Source organism: Microtus pennsylvanicus, chromosome 2 (assembly GCF_037038515.1).
Source record: "Microtus pennsylvanicus isolate mMicPen1 chromosome 2, mMicPen1.hap1, whole genome shotgun sequence".
In the NCBI taxonomy this organism is placed as follows: Eukaryota; Metazoa; Chordata; class Mammalia; order Rodentia; family Cricetidae; genus Microtus; species Microtus pennsylvanicus.
The window spans coordinates 130,178,975-130,196,189 of record NC_134580.1 but is presented as its reverse complement, the minus strand read 5'-3'; the positions used below and the strand labels follow the sequence as shown (position 1 = coordinate 130,196,189).

At 40.5% G+C, this 17,215-nt stretch overlaps 1 protein-coding gene across 1 annotated transcript; it reads left to right on the top strand.

Annotated features, from left to right (window-relative positions):
• The first annotated feature begins 1,629 nt into the window (after window positions 1–1,629).
• On the top strand, window positions 1,630–17,059 carry Eif2s2 (eukaryotic translation initiation factor 2 subunit beta). Its single transcript, XM_075962635.1, has 9 exons — window positions 1,630–1,791; window positions 5,684–5,861; window positions 6,230–6,333; window positions 10,413–10,548; window positions 11,140–11,240; window positions 11,767–11,915; window positions 13,023–13,079; window positions 15,864–15,949; window positions 16,587–17,059. The coding sequence occupies exons 1-9, from the start codon at window positions 1,777–1,779 to the stop codon at window positions 16,760–16,762; spliced, it is 1,002 nt and encodes a 333-aa protein (XP_075818750.1). The 5' UTR covers window positions 1,630–1,776; the 3' UTR covers window positions 16,763–17,059.
• The last annotated feature ends 156 nt before the right edge of the window (window positions 17,060–17,215 follow it).

Genomic DNA, 17,215 nt, shown 5'->3' with positions numbered 1-17,215 from the left:
TGTTACTTCAGTAGACAAGAACAGAGACAAACAGATGCTGTAATCATGTGTGAATTGATGTGGGATTTCCCTCTGTATGCTGTGAATACCATTGGTTGATAAAGAAACTGTCTTGAGCAGAATAGCGGTAGGCAGGGAAAACTAGACTGAATGCTGGGAGAAAGAAAGCGGAATCAGGGAACCACTGAAGACAGACCAGAACTTTACCTGGTAAGCCACAGTCACATGGAGATACTCAGATTAATGGAGATGAGTTAGTTTAGGATATAAGAGTTAGCCATAAATACGCTTAAGCTATTGGCCAAACAGTATTGCAAATAATACAGTTTCTGTGTGATTATTTCTGGGCTGAGCAGCTGGGAACAAACACGCAGCCTCCCTCCTACAATAATGAATACAAAAAATAAAACCAAAAGAACATTAGTGCCAACCACAAAAATAACTAACTATCCCCCATTGTATGTACTATGAGGGGCCTTTTCACCAATCCTCACTTGATTCTTCTTATGCAAGAAGCATTACAACCCTAATAATCACTCCCACCTCTTGATGGTGTCTGCTTACTTGAACGCTCTCCTTAATCAACTGGGAAGTCCAAACAGCTTTCTTTCAGATACTTTTGCTTTGCTGTTCTTCGTGGTTACAAGTCCGATTTGTCTAACTACAAGGGTAGTCTTCAGGATCTTTGTTTGTTTGTTTTTGAGACAGGGTGTCTCTGTGTAAGAATCCTGACTAGCCTCGAACTCGCGTTGTAGACCAGCCTATCCTCGAACTCACAGACATTTGCCTGCTCCTGTCTTCCGAGTGCTGGCATAAAAGGCATATGCCACCACCGCCCGGCTCTCCATGATCTTTGACTGGATAGCGCTGAAGATAGTGGCAGCTGTAGCTCCCCAGGGAAATGGGATGGTGCATCCAGAATTGTCAAAGACTTCATAAACAGGTAGTCACGCACAATAGAAGGAAGCTTTCGCCAAAAAGAACGTATGACCACCGTCGTGTCTTTCCTGGTGTGGTATGAGGCTCGTCAACAAGTTAATTACCTACTCTACACATTTCTCAACATATCCCCTTCATTAAGCAAGTTATGACTGTATTTCAAAGCTTCAGGTCAAGACAGTCGCTTGCTGGGCTGTTTTTCGGTCTACCTCAGGGGAACCAGGGAAGACACTTCTGAAGTAAAAAGTCAGCCACTCAAGCTTCCCACAGAGTAAAACGCCTTTAATGAAGTGCATGACTCCGGCTCCCCCAGAATTCCTCGAATACTAGAACACCCCAGGAGCGCGCTGGAAATCAGTCAGTCCCTCGGGTTCCTATTAGAGTCTCACTAACCTAACTCCGGAGGAATGACCCCAGACTCACTCGACCAGCAACCCAGCGCTTTCTGAACAGCCGAGGCAACAGGCAGCATAAGAAACAGAACCTCCTGACTGAAGCTGAAACAGTGACTCACGACCTCGGTAACTGCGGTAGTTCAAGCGTTCTTTTTTTCTACGCAAACTACAAGACCCAGCATGCCCAGCGCCGGAATGTCGCCTGGTAACTCGCGCCACAAGAAGCTCGCGCGGTTGTCTCTGGTGTGCGCCTGCGCGTTGGCGAGATCTGCGCAGGCGCACTTCCAACGTTTGAGAGGAGGGCGGGGTGTCGCTCCCTTTCGCTGATGCAAGAGCCTAGCGCGGTGCTGGGAGAGGTATCGGTAGGAGCTGCGCTCACTCTGGGCTCTGAAGCTGACCGGTGTGATTTCCCGTCCGTGCCCAACCCGCTCGAACCGCAGCCATGTCCGGGGACGAGGTGAGAAACTGAGCACGGACCTAGGGCTAAGGACTGAGGCAGGAAGCCGAACCCACGCCGGTGTGGAAAGCCGGGCCTGCGGCCTAGCGGTCGGCGGCCGCCATGTGGAGCAGCCGGGCCTAGGCGGCCCGGAGTTGTGGAGCCGGCGAGGACTCCGGATCCTCAGACTTGGCCGCACCCAGCTCTCCTCAGAGCGACGGCGTCGAGGCCGGCCTCCTACCGTCATCGGCGTTCCGGAAGGGAAAGCACGTTGGGTCGCCCTCTCCGAAAGGGTTTGGATGGGCACTTAGTTTCCCCGGTTAAACAAAATTAGGGCAGGCGGCCCGGCGCTCTTTTCACTCCCGCCGCAGCACTCGTGCTGACTGCTCCCGGTACCTTCACGCTTCCCTCGGTTCCGGTGGAGCGCCGTGCTGAGAAACTTTGTAGGCTGCCGTTTCCGGGCGAATCGCGCTCCCTTTCCCCAAGCTCGAGACTTTATTCCTTAGGGCAGGGCGTGAGGACCAGAGGAAAAGATAATCTTAGTTTTAAAAAGTGACGACCCTTGGAGGAAAGTTTCCGGGCGCGAGTTCCTAAGTTTCTTTTAACGGGCGGGGCGAGGGGAGCAGGGAGTTCCGGACGGCTTCGAAACTGACTTGGTCTTTTCCCACTGGTCTTGGATCTCAGTAAAATTTTCAAGCCCCCTTCGTCGTTTTATTTTATTTTGCCCTTCCGGGTTTATTCTAGTTAACATAAATGACTTAAAAAGGGATTGCAGTTGTCTTCGTTACATGTTGCTTAACATTGGATCTAGAGGCCTCATCTTCCCCCCCACCACCACCAAAAGTACTTTATGAAAAAATTTGTGATTTACTTGACCTGCAGGGCCTTGGAGAGGATAGGAGGAACAGCTAGCTGGAGGCTCTCTACACAATTGTCTTTTGAGTAGACTCCAGAAATGATTAGAATTTTCTCAACTAGTGAGGAAACTGGTTACAAGGCATTTATGATCAAGAAAGGAAGAAAGTGCTTAAAAAAACGAAGTTTGGTTGAAGAAGAAACTGGCTAGTTCATGGGGAGCTTAGAAAACTGCATTAAGGAATTTGAGATTGATTCTGGAGGGAACCAAGTCCTATTCTCAGTAAAATGAGGTCCTGTTGGTCCGTTTTAGAGATGAGAAAACCAGAGTTGTACAGCGCTGATAATGTTGTAGAGCCCCGGTCTGGGCAGTCCCGCCTCTGTCTGGATGACCAGGAGGCTCTCACTGAGTAGTTCCGACTGCAGGAGATAGATGGTTCTTACTTGAAAGACACTGTAGATATTGCTCTCAGCTACTGCATTATGCATGAGAGGAAGTGTTCCAAACTTCATAACTTAATAATAGCCACCTATATACTGTTGTGTCCTGTCTATTGCTTCTATGGTAAAGTGCTACAGTGTAGTAACAGGTAGTAGCTAACACTTGTAGTGGTTTGAGAGGTCATTTTTGGTAATGAGATCTTTTGAAAGATGTGGGGTTAGAATTTATTTCTAGAGGATGAACAGGATTTTATCAAGCAGAGATGGTGGAACCAGCAGCGTTCATACCAGCAGTAGTCTCTTGAAAGTCTAAAATATGTAGTTTTGCCTTTAGACCTATCAGTACAACATCTTATAAATGGAAAATTAGGGCCCAGGGAGGTTAGGCCATGCAGTAAATTGAATGGTACCAGAACCCTAGCCTTTACTCTCAGGTGGAATTTACTGGTCCAGGAGGTTTACCTAGTACTGTTGACTAGGGAAGTGTTGTAAGGAAACACTTCCCGCCTCCCCTCCTTCCCCGAGTCAGGGTTTCATCTAAGCTTTGGAGCCTGTCCTGGACTAACTAGCTTTTGTAGATCAGGCTGGCCTCAAACTCACAGAGATCCGCCTGCCTCTGCCTCCCAAGTGCTGGGATTAAAGGCGTGCCCAGCCTGAAGTGAAACTTTTTAAGTCAAAGTCTCACTGTATATCCCAAACTGGCAAGTACAGTCTTGTGATTTTAGGAGTTCTGCTTTGGATGCTGACTTAGGATCGATAAAGATTTTCTTATGTAACTATTTTACAGGGTTTTGTGAACACAATTAATTATTAGTATATTAAACATGTAAGTGTTACGTATTGGGGAAAGTAATTGCAATATGTATTATTTTGGCATAAGGTCTTTGCCTATTACTACTTGTCTTTACTAGGCTACAGTCTACCTACTATAGACCTAAATTGGAATTTTCTTCAGGGATGAAAAGATAATTGTGAAACTATCATCTGATCATTTTAGCATCTCTCCCATATCTGATCTGTCTTGAATAGTAATGATGAAAAGGCAGTTAAGCCAGATGTTGTAAGTGAGTGCCTGTGATCTCAGCACTTCAGTTTCAAGTTCAAGACCAGCCTGTTCTGCATAAGACTACATAAGACTATTCACAGATCACAAACACAAACTCAGAAAAAGCTACTAGTAGGTCAGGCAAACTTAGACTTTGAAGAAAATGAATGGATTGTAAGATCTGCCAGGGCCTGGCGTTTTATCTGCCCTTGTGCCAAGTCTTCTAGTTCAAGAACACAGCTCATCTGCTAGTTTGAATTGTAGCATTCCTGATGGTGCTCTATGAAACTTCCAGAATGCTCCACAGACACTTGATTCCTGTGAGTGCAGCAACCCCAGACTAGAGCTTGGTTCTAGTCCTGCTTACTAGTTTCTTTTACTGTACTTGGGACATAAAGAAATTGCAGTTAATTATTAGAAGCAATTTTGGAATTTCTTTTTACCAGTTTTGGTTACGTCTGATGAAAGAAATCACCCTAAGTTGAGGACATTTCAGTGACAGTATTGTGTAAGTTTTGCAATCAGATATTTAGTTCTCCCAGCAAATTTGTTGGCTTTAGTTTTCTCCACTGTACAGGCGAAGCACAGGGTGACCCACACAGGAGTTAGAGTCAGGATTGGACTAGAGGTGATTTCAAGGGATCAGTGCAAACAACCTACAGGCTATCATTAATTTTTCACTTGTTCCATAGCTCGTGAACATTTCATGTAACAGAAAATAGTAAAGGATTCGTTAGAAATTCCCTCAGGGTTGCTGATAGGTTTCCTTACCAGTTAAGATTGGTGTGAACTTCAGCATGTTTGAATTTTTTTTAAAATAATTTATTTACTCTAACTTTTTTTGTTGTTGTTGTTTTTTAATTTAATTTTGTTTTTGTTCTTTTGAGATAGGCCTGGCTGCCCTCGAACTCATAGAGATCCACCTGTGTCTGCCTTTTAAGTGCTGGGATTAGAGGAGTGTGCCACCACCAGTTGCCACTCTGACAGTTTTGTACATACATACAATAGATCTTGATTGTATTTACCTCCAACTCCCCCAAACACTCCTCAACTGATAAAAAATTTAAGAACCAAGTCTCAGGTCACCTGGTTTAGCCACTCTAGAGCAATAAACCTTAAATAAAACGTTTATTATCTGCTTTGACATTGTTGATCTCACCCATAAATGAGGAATACAACATAGGTTTTCCTAAGGTCCTTTTCCTAAACTTCAAGATTCTTTCAGATCTAAATTTGCTCATGAAAATTAAAATGAAGTTATTATAGCTTATGATATCTTATAAATTAAAAGGCACATGTGAGGTATTCTCCATGTTTAATAATGTGAAGAAAGTTAGATGGATTTTTTTTGTAAATCTGTTTTGTATTTTTGTTGCGTGTATTTGCCTTTTATTGCATTCCAAAGAGTATGCAATACAAGCAAGTGGTGGGGGCAAGTGCTTTTATACTTTGAGGCATTTCCCCAGCCCCTTTTTTGGGGGGTTTTAGTGTGTCCAATTCTTTAAGAATAGAACATATTTGGAATGTGAGCATCATTAAAAATAATCACTGGATCTTTTTAAATTTAAACAGATGATTTTTGATCCTACTATGAGCAAAAAGAAAAAGAAGAAGAAGAAGCCTTTTATGTTAGATGAAGAAGGTGATGCCCAGACAGAAGAAACCCAGCCCTCAGAAACAAAAGAAGTAGAGCCAGAACCAACTGAAGACAAGGATGTGGAGGCTGATGAAGAGGACAGTAGGAAAAAAGGTGAGTTGTGTCAATCACAGTTGTTAGGGAACCCTTAGTTCCTCTGCTGGGTTAGAGCTGGAGCCAGAGATTGGGGGGTATGGAGGGTGGAGACTAAGGGGTAGCCAGAAGTAAAGAGATACAATGGATAGTTTTGGAGATTGTGTTAGAGAGCACTTTCTGACATTGCAATGTTAGATTATTGAGTTTGTTCTCAGCCAAGACCCCTAACTAGATTTTTCTAGAAAGCTTTGAGTTGGTATGTTCTTCAGAACCATAACTTTGGTAGTAGTGGTAGGACTACCATAAGAATACATGAAAGGAGTTGGTGTGACTCATCTTAATGCCTTGCCTTCTAATTGTTAATAACTGAAAATCTTTATTTTCAGATGCTTCTGATGACTTAGATGACTTGAACTTCTTTAATCAAAAGAAAAAGAAGAAAAAAACAAAAAAGATATTTGATATTGATGAAGCTGAAGAAGGTGTAAAGGTAGTATAGCTTTCTTATTGAAGGTAAAATTGGAATTCTGGAAAGGCTGCTAATAGTTGTTTTCTTCCTTCATCTCGTCACTCAGCTTTGCTTTGGTTGTTTAACATTTAGTTACTGCTATTAAGGTAATTTTCTTAGGAATGTATATGACTACATGGTATAAAAAGATTATAATAGGAGCCAGGCAGTGGTGGCGTATGCTTTTAATTCTATCACTCAGGAGGTAAATGTAGGCTGGTCTCGTCTCTGGGTACCAGGCCAGCCTGGTCTATAGATTGAGTTCCCTGACAGCCAGAGCAACACAAAGAAACCCTGTATCGATCCTTGGTGTTTTTTGTTTTGTTTTGTTTTGTTTGTTTGTTTGGTTGGTTGGTTGGTTTCTAGACAGGGTTTCTCTGTGTAACAGCCCTAGCTGTTCTAAAACTAGCTCTTGTAGACCAGGCTGGCCTCGATCTCAGAGATCCTCCTGCCTCTGCCTCCTACATGCTGAGATTAAAGGTGTGTGCCATCACTGCCCAGCTGGTGTCTTTAATCATGCCAGAATTGTTTGACTAAGAAAAATTGTCTCTGTAATTGAGAAATCTTGAGGAACAAATATTAATACAGCTTTTTGTGTTAAGCTTTCAGTACCAGCATAGAATATCCCACAGTGTGGTAGCTGATGGCAGTAATTCTGTAGGAAAGCTAGACTTCTCTGGGTAATTCTGTGGAGGATGCTCTTGATCTTGAAGGGACTTGAAACCTTATGATTGTCATTCTTTTGGATTGATATTTAATACAAATATCTGAAAATTATTTGAATAAAATGTCGATAAGTAAGTAGGAAGGTGAATGGGTGAGTAAATGGATGAACAGAGTAGCTAAGAGACTTATTCCTTGCTCAAGAGCTACCATTTTAAAGATGGGGCTAGGAAGAGTTCTTGGTGGCTGAGGTATCTACTGAGCAAACATGAGGACCTGAATTTGGATCACCAGCACTGGTGTAAATGCCTGTCTGGTAGGGTGCACCTGTAGCGCTGACACTGAGCAGGGTGGAAACAGTTCCCTGAACTCACTGACTGTTGGTCCAGACATCAGTTAAAATAATGTGGAGAAGCAACTGAGGAAAATATCCACAAGTCAGTCTTGGGCTTCTACACACAAACATGGGCAAGTGTATACTGGCACACACATGTATACACATATACATACTCTATGCAGAAATCATTTTAACAAAGCCCACATATTACTTATAGTAATTTTGTGTGTGTATAAGTGTCTGTATTCACAAATATATGTTCATAGTGAAAACAGCAATCATATATCAAGGACTCTGGTTTTTAGTATGTACTGAAGTTTCTCTTTATTAGATAGTTTGCTCAAACCCAAGTAAGTGACATGTAGCCTACGTGTAACAGGTAATTTACTCAGTAATCTATTTGGAAACAAGGTCATAGCTTAGATGACAATCTGTTTAACAAATTGTATTGGTGATTACCGTAAGTTGGTGTGCTCAATTTGCGTTGAAATGAGTAAGTTTTTTTTTTTAAACTGGTGGTTTTGCTTTGTTTTCCCCCCAGAGGTATTTCAAGGGTAATTTAAGAGTATTTAAAAAATACTTTTTGAGATTATTTTATGTGTGTGGGTGCTTTGTCTGATTGTGCAGCACATGCTGCACAGTGTCCTCAGAGGCCAGAAGAGGGCATTGGCTCCCCTAGAACTGGAGTTATAGATGGTTGGGATTTTGGTTAAGTGCTGTGATAGTTTTCTCTACTTCTGGAGCTACAGCCTGAAAGGACGTTACAAGTATCCTAGTTGGGCACAGTGTGGATGATTGCAGCTTTGCTGGTGTGTGCTTACTTATATTTACCATTTCTAAGTTTCTGATTTACTGGTCATCATCATAGACTGGGTCTGTTTGATCTTTTATTTGTAAGGTATCTAGTTAATACTGTAGGTTGATTAATATGGTACCAAAACTACACAGCTATATTTAGGATCTCATATTTGAGTTCCACTTATTTCTACCAATTTCAATTTATCTTCTAAGATCTGTGAAATTACTATAGCCATTATCAACAGTCATTCAAGACATAACACAGATCATGTTGGTAATGTACTTGAGTTAGGGAGCAGGATAAGCTGGTGAGAAACTAGAAGCCAAGAAACAGGCTTAGCCTCTGTTTTGTGGACCTTATGATTCAATTCATCTCTTAAGACTTAAGGTGCCTTTTTCACCTTGAAGCCTATAGCAAGTAAACTTGGAGTCAGCCTGTACCATATCTGTCCATATTCATCACATGACTCTGATTCCCCATAAATTGTTCTTTCCCTGTTTCATGATGTCATCTATTGAACTGATGCCCAGCAACTTCTTCACAGTTTGGTGCTAAGGTGATATGATAAATATAATAAAAATTAATTAGGTCTTTACCTCTGCTACCTCATATTCAACTCTGCAGTCTTCAAGAGTAATAACCTGTCCTTTGCTCTTGAAATCTGGTGTTCATATAGCTTCTCAGGATGGTTAACCACTAGGAAGATCAAACCATTGTTAGGGTTTGGAATGTTGAATGACTCCTGCTACCTCTGTGAATGGACAGTGGACACTGAATTCTGTCATCCCTACGTGATGGCATTCAAAGAGCTTGTAGGTTGGTTATCTCACAGAAGTGCTGATAGGGTAGCTTGTTTACATACTTGACTTTCCTTGAGTTCCTCTTAACTCCCTATTCCCCATAGCTTGTCCTATGCATTATTTCCATTTGGCTATTCTTCAGTTAATCTTATATAAAAAACTGATGATAGTAAGTAAAACTTTGCTGAGTCCTGTGAGTTGTAGCAAATTAATGAATAGGGACCGAATGTCTCTGAGTTTGTGTATGAAATGAAAGCCTGTTGCATGCCACTCTGTAGTAAGAGCTGCGGGCCGCTTCCCGCTAGCTTTACCTGAAATAACAACACACAAATTGTATTCTTTTAAACACTGCCTGGCCCATTAGTTCCAGCCTCTTATTGGCTAATTCTCACATCTTGCTTTAACCCATACCAAGAAAGATCTTAACCTGCGTCTGTGTCGGGTGGGAGAATCATGGCGACTGCCTGAATCTGCTTCTTTCTCCCAGCATTCTGTTCTGTCTACTCCGTCTACCTAATTTTCTGTCCTATTAAAGGCCAAGGCAGTTTCTTTATTAACCAATAGACATCTGACCCTCCTCCATCAAAAGCCCTTAAACTATGAAGTCAAGTTTTTAAACATGGAGTTTCTGATTAATTATTCCAGGTAATCAGTATTATACCTGATTGGGGAGTTTGAGAACTGTGCAAAATATAAAATATAACTGCGTATTTGGTGCCAGTAGGAAAATTCCTTCCGTTGACCCATATTTAGAAACTTAAAGGGGATGGGAAGGAGCTGAGGGCAAGTATCAGCAAAGACAAGTATACCTGAAAATGCAGTAATGAAATCTATTACCTTGAAGCAAGAAAGTTTATTAAGGTATAATTCACTTAGCATATAATTCATCCATTTAAAGCAAATGGTTTTTAACATAAAATTCTATAACTGTCATCAATTTGAACACTTAAATCCTCTTGAAAACAAAGCCTGTGATCATTGTCACTCTCCAGTTTTTTTTCTTTAAGCCCTAACCTTAGGCCTCAACTACTGCTAATCTACTGCCTCTGTAGACTTACTTATTCTGAACCTTTAATATGAATAAAATACAGTATGGGACAAACAGAGAGACTTAAAATACTCTTGAGCTTTGCTCCTCTGAATTTGGCCAGTCAGAAGATTGAAGAATCTTAAAAGTTTCTCCAGTGATTCAGGTAGAGCCTGGTTTAGAATACAGATAGCAATAACAAGATCCTAAGACTAATAAAGAGGAAGAGCTGCAGAAAGGGAAACAATCCTACAAAATTATCTTGAGGAATTGGTTAAATATTTGGCAAAGAGTTGGAGGCAGTTTGGCTTATCTGAGAGGCATTTCTCATCTATATTTTTAGCTTTGAATATGTGAATATTCTAAAGTGATGCTTGCTCATGTCATTAAAATAGTTCTAGTATCAAAATATTGAAACTTATTTTACTTTCTTAGGATCTTAAGATCGAAGGTGACGCTCAAGAGCCAGCTGAGCCAGAGGATGACCTGGATATTATGCTTGGCAATAAAAAGAAAAAAAAGAAGAATGTCAAATTCCCAGATGAAGATGAAATACTAGAAAAAGATGAAGGTAATGTTGGGGACTCAACATCTTGGTTTTAGGTTACATAACCCTTTGATCTGGTCTCTTCTGCTGGCTTGAGGAACGTTTTAAAAACTATTTGTCCTGTCTTTGATTTCCACTACATGATAATGGAATCTGAAAAGAGTGTCTTAACTTGATAATGGCAGACAAAAAATTTCATTTTATTTAAATACAGGAAAATTTTTGTAATTGGGTTTTAAATATTTAAAATTTTTAATATTTATAGATTTATATGCTATAGTTTTTTTTTTTTTTAGAAATTTTTAAAACAGATGGGTTTTTGTAGATAGAAGTTTTTCAAAGATTTGAAAACAGTTGAACTCTCCTTTTGGTACTTAATGCTTTGTCTTGTTTGCCAAGAAACATTTCACCGTTACCATGGACGTCCCATTAAAGATCTTGTGTGAAGCTGTAATATTTCTGTCTATAAAGGAAAGGAGACTTCTCTGTACTTGAAGCTATTGCAGCTATCACTGTGACAGGGAAAAGCAATATCTGAAGCTTTCATTCTCTAAATCTATATCCCCCTTGTTGGATCAAAACCCACTGCTCATTCGTACTCTTTGTTATCTGTAGCTTTAGAAGATGAAGACAGCAAAAAAGACGATGGCATTTCATTCAGTAACCAGACTGGGCCTGCTTGGGCAGGCTCTGAAAGAGACTACACATATGAGGAGGTGAGACAAACTCTTTTTTTGAGCTCAGAGAAAAGTTGGTATAGATCTGCATTAGAAGAGCCACTGAAATACAGATTGGTGATAAAAGAGATTCCAGTAGGCCATGTAGCCAGTGCATGGCAATTCCTGATACCAACTTGTGGGGTGCTCAAAGCTTGGCTGTCACTGTAGTATTCATCAGAGGGTGTGGAGCCCCCTGGGAATCAGTGGGGCTTTGGTGACAAATACCCACTTTGACGTCAGGGTAGTCTGGAGTTTGCTCACTTACAGTTTCTTTAGTTTTTCCTATGTGTCATATGGTTTCCGGTAAAGCCGGTAGAATGATCGAGGCTTATTTTCTTAACTGTTAGCAACGAGTAACTGAGCATCCGTAAGTAATGAACTGCTGCCCTCAAGAAGTTCCCAGAACATGTAGAGATTTGTTTGTATATTATAAACATATAACTTTATTAAAAGCAAAGTATCTCAGACAGTAATTTACACTCTTATTATTACTAAGATTTGCTTCAATTCCCATTCCTTATAGTTGCTGAACCGAGTGTTCAACATCATGAGAGAAAAGAATCCAGATATGGTTGCTGGAGAGAAAAGGAAATTTGTTATGAAACCTCCACAGGTTGTCCGAGTAGGAACCAAGAAAACATCTTTTGTCAATTTTACAGATATCTGTAAACTGTAAGTGGGCCACATTTTGTTTTTAAATGTCTTTACAGTAATCTTCTGTAGGATGAAAAAGTATGTAGGGGACATATATTAACAGAAGTCACAGTTCATGTTTAAGCCAACATGAGAATAGATCTTAGGGGCTGGAGAGATGACTCTGGCACCTGCATGGCAGTTCACAACTGTCTCTAACTCCAGGTCCAAGGAATATGTGCAGGCAAAACACTCATACACATCGTGGGTAGGGGTGAAGTAGATCATAACCAGAGTCAGGAGCGAAGAGGCTGGATAGAATTCTCCACAAACTAGGATTGTGTCTGTCAGGCAGGGGTGGGCCTGCCAAATGAGCTGAACTTAAGCTTCCTTGATTGTCAGGACCCAATGGATGAGGATTTTTAGTTTTTAATCACCATTGCATCCTGTGCTGGGGTCACTTCCAGGTCACTGCCTGAGTCTGGCTTTTCTCAGATTTGTTAAACTCTGCCCTTTCTGGCAAGTTTTCTCATCCACTCACTTTATCCTACTGTTTGTTTTTCAATATTTCATATGTCATACTTGCTTGTTATAAGTAACCCATTCTCATTAGTTTCAGCATTTTTCAAAATATTTTATGTTTTTGATGACAGCAATAATATACGTTTACTAGAAATTAGAAAAGATACAGTAAGAAAATGAAAGGTTGTGTGGAAATCCACTCTTAGAAGGTAGATAATCATAGCTTAACTATGATTTTAATGTTTTGTTTTGCTTTCATGCTTTTAGGTATTTACTTGGTAGGTGTGTTTAGAAACATGGAATAGTTTATGAGTACCAAACTATAAATATATAAATATAGTTCATTCTTTGGAAGAGCTGCTAATTTTTTTAAACATTGAGCTGTTTATTCAGCCTATTTGTTTTTGAAACAGGCACTCACTGCCCCAGGCTAGGTTTGAAATTAAGGTTGATCATCCTGCTTCAGCCTCTTTGGTGTTGGGGTTACAGCCAGTGCCTAACGGTGCTACAAGTGAGCTGTACACTGGGATTCACCTAATAACTGAGTAATCACAGTGAATAATAAAGAGTATGGTTTGTTTTCTGATTTGTATGAAAGATTTAAGTTTTTTATTTTCTTTTTAGATTACATCGTCAGCCCAAACATCTCCTTGCATTTTTATTGGCAGAGTTGGGTACAAGGTAAGAAACTGTATGCAAAATGTGTACTATTTGACACTTCAAAAGAACCATTTGTGTAATTTGAACATACTCAGAAAAAAAAAACATTCATCCTAATTACCAGAGGATTATTACACTCATTGTTTAAGCATAAGGAGGAAAGCTAGCCATGTATTTTACTTCTCAGAATAACCTGCACTTGGTATAGAAAAAAATGAAATTTATGCCCTGGCAATCCATGGGCAAGTCATATGTGGTGGTTCTGTTGAACTTCTCCATATTGGGTTTCATGGTCTAAGTTGATAACGGACCGGGTATATTCCTCACTTGGTATAGAGGTGAGGTAAATTCTAGCAAGTTGTAACTAGTGAATTTTATGATCAGTGAGTTAAATATTTCAGAGTTGTTGGGAAAATTCCCGTTTGTTTTCCTTTTCTTTGTGGATGGTGAAAAATGCCCTAGAAATCAGGGTAGCCTAGGTAGGGAGGGATCAAGTGTTGCAATTCATGGTGTGTGATACTAGATCCTCAAAGGAAGTCTGCTTTGTTACGAACAAATATAAATTTAACTCTACTAGACTTTTGTTTTACTTTGCAATTTATCTTTTTTGTTTTACATTGTAATTTATTTATTGGTTTTTTGAGGCAGGGTTTCTCTGTAGCTTTGGAGCCTGTCCTGGAACTAGCTCTTGTAGACCACCGCTGGCCTCAAACTCACAGAGATCCACCTGTGTCTGCTTCCCAAGTGCTGGGATTAAAGGTGTATGCTACCACCACTTGGCGTGATTTGTACTTTTTAAAAAGCAATAATGTCTATCTAACAAGGATCTTTATCAAGTGTTTGCCAGCTGCTTTTAAGTTTATCACTGACAGTTTGTGGCATGGAATTTTAGTTGTACTTTTTTGGTGACAGTTTTTTGATATACAACTCTAAATTTGAGTATATTTTCAGTTGTACCATCAAATGATTCTGTCAAACTGTAGTGCTTTGATTTTTATTTTGTGATAGGGTCTTACTGTGTTCCCAGGCTGGCTCTGAACTCCTAGGCTCATGTAGTGATCCTCTTGTCTAAGCTACTGGATGACTGGGATTACTGGTTCATATCACTGTATCTGGCTTAGATTATTTATATATTGACGTTTTGAGAAGAGTCACAGTGGAGCCCATGCTTGCCTTAAACCTGTAGCAGCCCTCCTGTTTCTGCCTCCCACATGTTGGGAGTACAGGTGTGTACCTTCATGGTTGGCTTCAGAATTTTAAAAATAAAATACAATCTTTTTTTTTTTTTAAAGATTTATTAATCATCTATACAGCATCTGCCTGCATGTATCCCTTTGGGCCAGAAGAGGGCCCCAGATCTCATTATAGATGGTTGTGAGCCACCATGTGGTTGCTGGGAATTGAACCCAGGACCTCTGGAAGAACAGTCAGTGCTCTTAACCTCTGAGCCATCTCTCAGTCCCCCAAATGTTTATACTTTTCTCATATTTGCAGTTAGTTTGCCTTCAGTAAATGTTTTTCTTATGTTGAACATGCAATCAAACCCACACAATTAAGGGCTCAGCTGGTTTCAACATAAAGTCAATTACAAATCTTATTGTTACTAGAAATAGCTGAAGTTGGGTTAAATGTTAGGAAGTCATTAAATTAATTTTGAGGGCTGGAGAGATGATTTCAGAGGTTAAGAGCACTGGCTGATCTTCCAGAGCTCCTGAGTTCAAATCCCAGCAACCATAAGGTAGCTGACAACCACCCGTAATGAGATCTGGTGCCCTCTGCAGGCCGAACACTGTATACATAATAAATAAATCTTATAAAAATAAATGAAAATAATTTTGAGTAGACTGGCAGTGATAGCACACATCTTTAATTCCATCATTCAGGAAGCAGAGGCAGGTGGATCTCTGAATTCAAGGCCAACCTGGTCTACAGAGCAAGTTCCAGGACTACATAAAGGAACCTTATCTGGAAATAAATTTTTTTTTTTTTTTTTTTTTTTGGTTTTTCGAGACAGGGTTTCTCTGTGGCTTTGGAGCCTGTACTGGAACTAGCTCTGTAAACCAGGCTGGTCTCGAACTCACAGAGATCTGCCTGCCTCTGTCTCCCGAGTGCTGGGATTAAAGGCGTGTGCCACCATCGCCCGGCTGGAAATAAAAATTTTGAGGGGTTGGAGAGTTAGCAGCTAAGAGCAGATACTGCTCTTGCAGAGGACTTGAGTGAGTTAAGGTTCCCAACACTCTTTTTGGGTAGCTCACAACCACCTTATAGGAGATTCAATACCTGGCCTCCAGGAACCAGCACTCACATGCACAGAACCCTACATAAACATATACACATAATTAAGAATAAAATTTTCCTGGGCAGTGGTGGCACATGCCTTTAATCCCAGCACTTGGGAGGCAGAGACAGGTGGATCTCGAGTTTGAGGCCAGCCTGGTCTACAGAGGGAGTGCCAGGACATGCTCTAAAGCTACACAGAGAAACCTGTCTCAAAAAAACAAAACGAATGAATGAATAAAATCTTTGCGGAAGATAAAACTCTTAAAAAATATTTGAGGCCAAGTATGGCAGGGCCTACAGGGAATGTTAGCACTGGAAAGCCAAGGAGTTTCAAGGAGCTCAAGGGCCAGTCTGGGACACATAAGTTCCTATCACAAAAAACAGAAATAAAATTTGAGGAACAGGATAGTATAACACACCTGAAAAATGATCATTATTGAAGATATTTTAAGTTCATTAAGTATGCTGGAATTGAGCTCCCTCAGGAAAACAAAAATAATGGGATATTTATGCTTTCTTTCATAGTGGCTCTATAGATGGTAATAACCAACTTGTAATCAAAGGAAGATTCCAACAGAAACAGATAGAAAATGTCTTGAGAAGATATATCAGTAAGTGTATAATTGGATTTTATCATATTGTTTTGAAATATTCTCTTTAGACTGTGGCATTTTGGGGAGATCCATTTGTAATGAACCTGGAAAAAAGTAAGCCTTAAAAAGATGGAGCTGGGCATGGTAGCACACACAGTCCCAGTACTTGAGAGATCTTTGAGTCTGGTGCCAGCCTGATCTACATAGAGAAACCCTGTCTCAAACCTCTCCTCTCCACCTGTACCCCACTGCCCCACAAAAGGAGGAGAGGATGGAAAATGATAGTCAAGTGGTAGAAAGCCAAGTTAATATAGCCTCTGCTGGCTGGTTCTGGCTCGGCTTGCCTTGACCCTCTTGTGTTACCTAATCGTTTAAAATTGGCATTTCCTGCCTTTTCTCACCTAAGGCAAAAGTGGATCATCCATAAATGGCACCAAGAATACCCATCTGGCAAACTTCCCTAACTGGGGCATTTTGAAGTTCTTTTAATATGTATTTTACTACACCAAAAGCATTATAGCAGACAGCTAATAGCCATTAGCTAGACTTCCCTGTCTGGTATGGTAAACTGTACTCTCTGGTCTTCAGCTTATGAGGTAGATGCATTTCTGTGGGCAAGCGCCTAGCAGATAATACTGTGTTGCTTTTTCCACAGAGGAATACGTCACTTGTCACACATGCCGATCACCGGATACAATCCTACAGAAAGACACCCGACTCTATTTCTTACAGTGTGAAACTTGTCATTCTCGATGCTCTGTTGCCAGTATCAAAACTGGTTTCCAGGCTGTCACAGGCAAGCGAGCACAGCTCCGTGCCAAAGCTAACTAATTTGCTAATCACCATTGATTTTTTCCAAAATGTGTGGTGGAGATTTGGCTGGACAGGTTACCATCAGAGTGGACGTACCATTGAGTTAAAAACAAGATAGAAAATCTGCCAAGTTCTTTGGTGAGTGATTGATCTGAAATCCTTGCAAGATGCTGATACTCAAGCTCAACATCTTGTTGCCTACTTTAACAACTGTCAGAGAAACGTGATGGGGTAAGGAGGTGCTTTTTAAAATCGTTCATAGACTTCTGTAAAGTGCAAGATAAATTAAAGTTATTATAACAGTGATTCTTTCAATTTGATCTGTCCTTTAGTTTTCTTTTCTATAATAAAATGCTCATTGAATTTAGCAAAAAAACAAAACAACAAACTTGGTTCCTGGACTTTGGCAAGTTCTCTCTGTCCTCAGAAACTGAATATTGGCAGATACTAGAGCTGGGCAGCCATCTTCCC